General features: G+C 57.0%; 1 protein-coding gene across 1 annotated transcript; it reads right to left on the reverse strand.

Moving 5' to 3' along the window:
* Positions 1 to 1,260: 1,260 nt before the first annotated feature.
* Positions 1,261 to 3,676, reverse strand: Sox17 (SRY-box transcription factor 17). Its single transcript, XM_005002007.4, has 2 exons — positions 3,182 to 3,676; positions 1,261 to 2,572 (listed from the first exon to the last, which is right to left on the reverse strand). Exons 1-2 carry the CDS (start codon positions 3,486 to 3,488, stop codon positions 1,638 to 1,640), a joined length of 1,242 nt encoding a protein of 413 aa, XP_005002064.2. The 5' UTR covers positions 3,489 to 3,676; the 3' UTR covers positions 1,261 to 1,637.
* Between the last annotated feature and the right edge of the window lie 371 nt (positions 3,677 to 4,047).

The following is a 4,047-nucleotide window of genomic DNA, read 5'->3' on the forward strand; positions in this document are numbered from 1 at the left end:
AGAAAAGTTGCCTCCCATTTCTCAAAACAATCCTGAGGAACCTTTCGGCTCTGAATTCTCCCACAGGTACGTACTGAAGGGCTGCTCCTTCAGTCCTGTTTTTCCACAGCCAGATTGGAGAATTAAGAAATTTCTCGGGGCTGGGGGTTTAGCTCAGCGGTAGGCGGTCGTGAGTTCGATCCCCGGTACCGATAAAAATGAAAAAAAGACAAAAAAAAAAAAAAAAAAAAAAGAAATTTCTCACCATCCAAAGTGACCAATTCTCTCACACTCACAGATGTAAGCTGGCACAAAGTAAACAGTGAACAAATACTTTGCGGAAGAACTTGTGTGGAGGTTAGAGGTGGGTTTCAGAGATATAGCAGCTTCCTCGGGCCCTAGTTTCAATCGCAGGTGCCACAACCTGGAGGAAAGAATTTGTACTGCTCCCCATTTCTGTGTGCCAGGACTGGAAGGGTCTGATGTCTCCTATCACTTGTAACACGGGACAAACAGCGCAGGAGTCTGTAGTCTTGTTGGGGCAGAACCTCTGCAGAATGGCAGTGAGGAAACACCTGGCACAGGAAATGCTCAATACAAGTCATCCGCTCTGTAAAGTGTGTGAATAATCTACTTACAACCCCTGTAACTTAGTGCCTTCCCTGTAAGGGCGTGATGGTGGAGTGGCAGGGTTGTAGTTTCAGTAACATTTGCACAGCACACTATTCTTAAATCACGTAAGATTCCCAGGTGCCAGGAAATGCCATCTTTACTACATACAGCAAAATATACAATTGAAATTGCATATTGAGGCTGAAGTTCACTAACAAGTTACAGCACAAATTTTCATGAGGGTATAAAGATGTGAGACTTACAGGCAAGCTGTACTGAATGAGTTTGAAGACTGATGAAATTGAAACAAAACAAAAAAACATGAAATAAAGACTCCAAGTATACTGAGGTTGATTTAACAACTAGAATTAATGTCTGGAAAACCAAACTACTCAGAACATCTTTGTTAAGATGATAAACTAGAATTAGAAACAGTATTAACTATATGCTTTTGAAGACCAAGATGAGTTAGGTTAGGATCGTCCCAGGAACTTTTTTTGTAGAAAAACAATTACATCAAACTTGCACTCTCTGGTGTTTCTCTTTAGGATTTCTTAAAAGTACTAAGTTTTATTGTAAGAAAATGCAAAGCTTAGTTTTACATGCTTCTAATTGTAATGCTGACCTTAAAATCGGTGTCTGATAAAACTAGTGAGACACAGGCAAGGCTGGAGTGAAAAACAGACTTCCAGATTTATTTCTAAAAATACTTTTAAAAAAACACACCCAGGAAACAATTTCTTTGATCAGTAAAATTTCAAGAAATGGAGCAAGAAATTTAAAGAAATGAACACATGAAAACTGGCTGGATTGAATTTGAAAACAGGGTTTTGACAATGTTATGGGGAATAAGTCCCTGCATATTTTAAACAAGGTTCACACACACCCCAACTGTTCAAGTGGTAGACAAAATAAATTACCATAAATTATGTGCTAAGGCGACTTAAAAACAAAACCAAACAGGAGGATAAGGATTTCCTTAGCTTTTCCAGGAAGTGTGCTAACACTGTGCTGCCGGCCTGCGGGCTGGGGCGGATTGGGAGCCGTCAGACGTCAGGGTAGTTGCAGTAATATACCGCGGAGCTGGCATCGGACACCACGGAGGAGATGGCCCCGTGGCTGTCCGCGAGATTCACGCCGGAGTCGTGTCCCTGGTAGGGGAGGCCCATCTCGGGTTTGCACACGAAATGCAGGTACTGTTCGAATTCCGTGCGGTCCACCTCCCCGAGGAGCTCGGCAGCAGGCTGTCCGGGGTCCGTGCCGTCCCGGCAGGGCAGCGCCTCGGGAGGGGGCGAAGGCTGGCCGGGGCCCGGGGGCGCGTGCGGCGGCGGCGGCGGCTGCTGCTGCTGCAGGTGGAAGCCGCGCGCGCCGCCCGCCGCCGGGGAGCCCATGGCGCCGTAGTACATGTGCAGGGCGCTGGGGGGCGCCAGGAGCCCCGGCACGGCGGGGCCCGCCGCCTCGGGCCCCAGGCGCGGGTGCAAGGGCCCGGCGGGCGGTTCCGGGGCCACCGCGTAGTCCGAGACTTGCGCGTAGCTGTAGCCGCTGGGCGCCGGGCAGTCCCCGGGCAGCGGCGCGGCGAAGAAGGCCGGGTCCGGCTCCACGCTGTCCAGCGGGGACGTGTCGGGCGTGGGCAGCGGGTAGCCGTCCAGCGGGGGCGCGCCCAGGCCCTGGCAGTCCCGGTAGTGGCCGCCCATGTGCGGGGGCAGCAGCGGCGGCCCCGCGGGGAAGCCCTGCTCCGGGAAGGCCAGGCCCAGGCCGTCCATGGCCACGTGGCCGCCCTCGGGGCCCAGCGCGGCGGCCTGCGGCTCGGCGAGGCCGTGCAGGAAGCCTCCCTCCACCCGCTTCAGCCGTTTCACCTGCTTGCGCCGCCGCGGCCGGTACTTGTAGTTGGGGTGATCCTGCATGTGCTGCACGCGCAGCCGCTCGGCCTCCTCCACGAAGGGCCGCTTCTCCGCCAGCGTCAGCGCCTTCCACGACTTGCCTGCAAGGGGGTGGGGAGGGCAGAGGAGTGCACGGCTTACCGGCTGCGCTGCTGGGGGACCGGGCATCACCTGGCTTCACCTTCCAACCCCGTCTAGAAAGTGCACAACCCAAGGGCTACCCCGGTCAAGTTAGCCTGCAGGTCTAGGACTCCTTCAAATCCAGCTCTTTGAAAGACGCCTCCAAAGATGCCAGGTTCTCCTGGAAACAGCTCCCCCCACCCCAGTCACCCAGTTGTTGGAAAAACGGATAATGCACAGTAGGCTGGAAAAGGATCGGGACAGGCGCAGTCCGTTTTCTGGCCTGGGACTGCTCTCCACACCTCTGAGACCCGCCAGGAACCCGCCTCCCCGAAACCTTTGGGTTTGCGCCCAAGCTCCCGGATTATCCGCGCGCTCGGACCATCAAGGGCGAAAGCCTGTTTAGAGACTCCCGAGACTGACAAGCGGGAAAGGAAGGAAAGGAGGGGCGCCCAAGGGAAGAGGTACCACTAAACCCAGGGCCCAGGCTTGGCTCCAAAGAAAAAAAAGCCCCACCCTTTTTGGCTGAGGTAGTGGCTCGGAGACCCGCACCCGCGCGCCTGGAGCCCTAGGTACGCGGCCACACTCACCGAGCATCTTGCTCAACTCCGCGTTGTGCAGATCCGGGTTCTGCTGCGCCAGTCGCTTGCGCTCGTCCTTAGCCCACACCATGAAAGCGTTCATCGGCCGCCGGATGCGAGACTCGCCCTTGGCCCGGCCCGCGGTGCCCCCCGGCACTCCGCTGCTCGCTGCCACCTCGCCCTTCACCTTCATGTCCCCGAGGGGGCTCAGCGACTCTGCCCAGGGGCACGGGCCCAGCCCTGCCATCACCGTGGGCAGCGCGCTCCGGGGCTGGCTCTGGTCGTCACTGGCGTACCCCGCATCCGGGCTGCTCATGGCGCTCCAGCCCTGCCCCGCGCCCCGCTACCCTCCGCCGGACACGCCGCCTCTCCCGACGCGGGAGGGACGAGCGAGGGTGGAGATGCACCGAGGGCTGCGCTAAACTGGTCCTGCTGACCCGAGCCTGGCCGCAGAGTTCCCGGCCACTGCCAAAGCCCCGCCTGCCCAGTGACAGTGCGGGCGTCCGGCACCGCGGGGCCTTTTCTGCACAAAGGTGGCCAATGGAGCGGAGGGGGCGGGCCGGGAACCAGGGGTCGGGACCACGCCCCGCCCTCGCGCGGAGTCCCAAGTCCCAGCTCGACCCCACCCGCCCCTCTCCCCTCCCTTGGCCTGCGCTCTGACCTGCACCGGCCCCCGGAAAAACTGGCTGGAGCCGGGCGCTGGCGCCACGTCCTCCTACCCGGGAGAAGAGCGCGACACAACTTTGAGCGGGTGCAGACTGCACCCACCAGAGAGGGGTTTGCCCAAGGTATTAAGCGTTAACATACCAGGCATCACGCTGTTCTCTTTTGAAATAACATCTTTATTGTAGGAGCCAATAGCACTTCAGGGATAG

This window comes from Cavia porcellus, unplaced genomic scaffold (assembly GCF_034190915.1).
Source record: "Cavia porcellus strain 051 isolate PalLab524CR breed Dunkin Hartley unplaced genomic scaffold, mCavPor4.1 scaffold_11, whole genome shotgun sequence".
NCBI classification, from domain to species: Eukaryota; Metazoa; Chordata; class Mammalia; order Rodentia; family Caviidae; genus Cavia; species Cavia porcellus.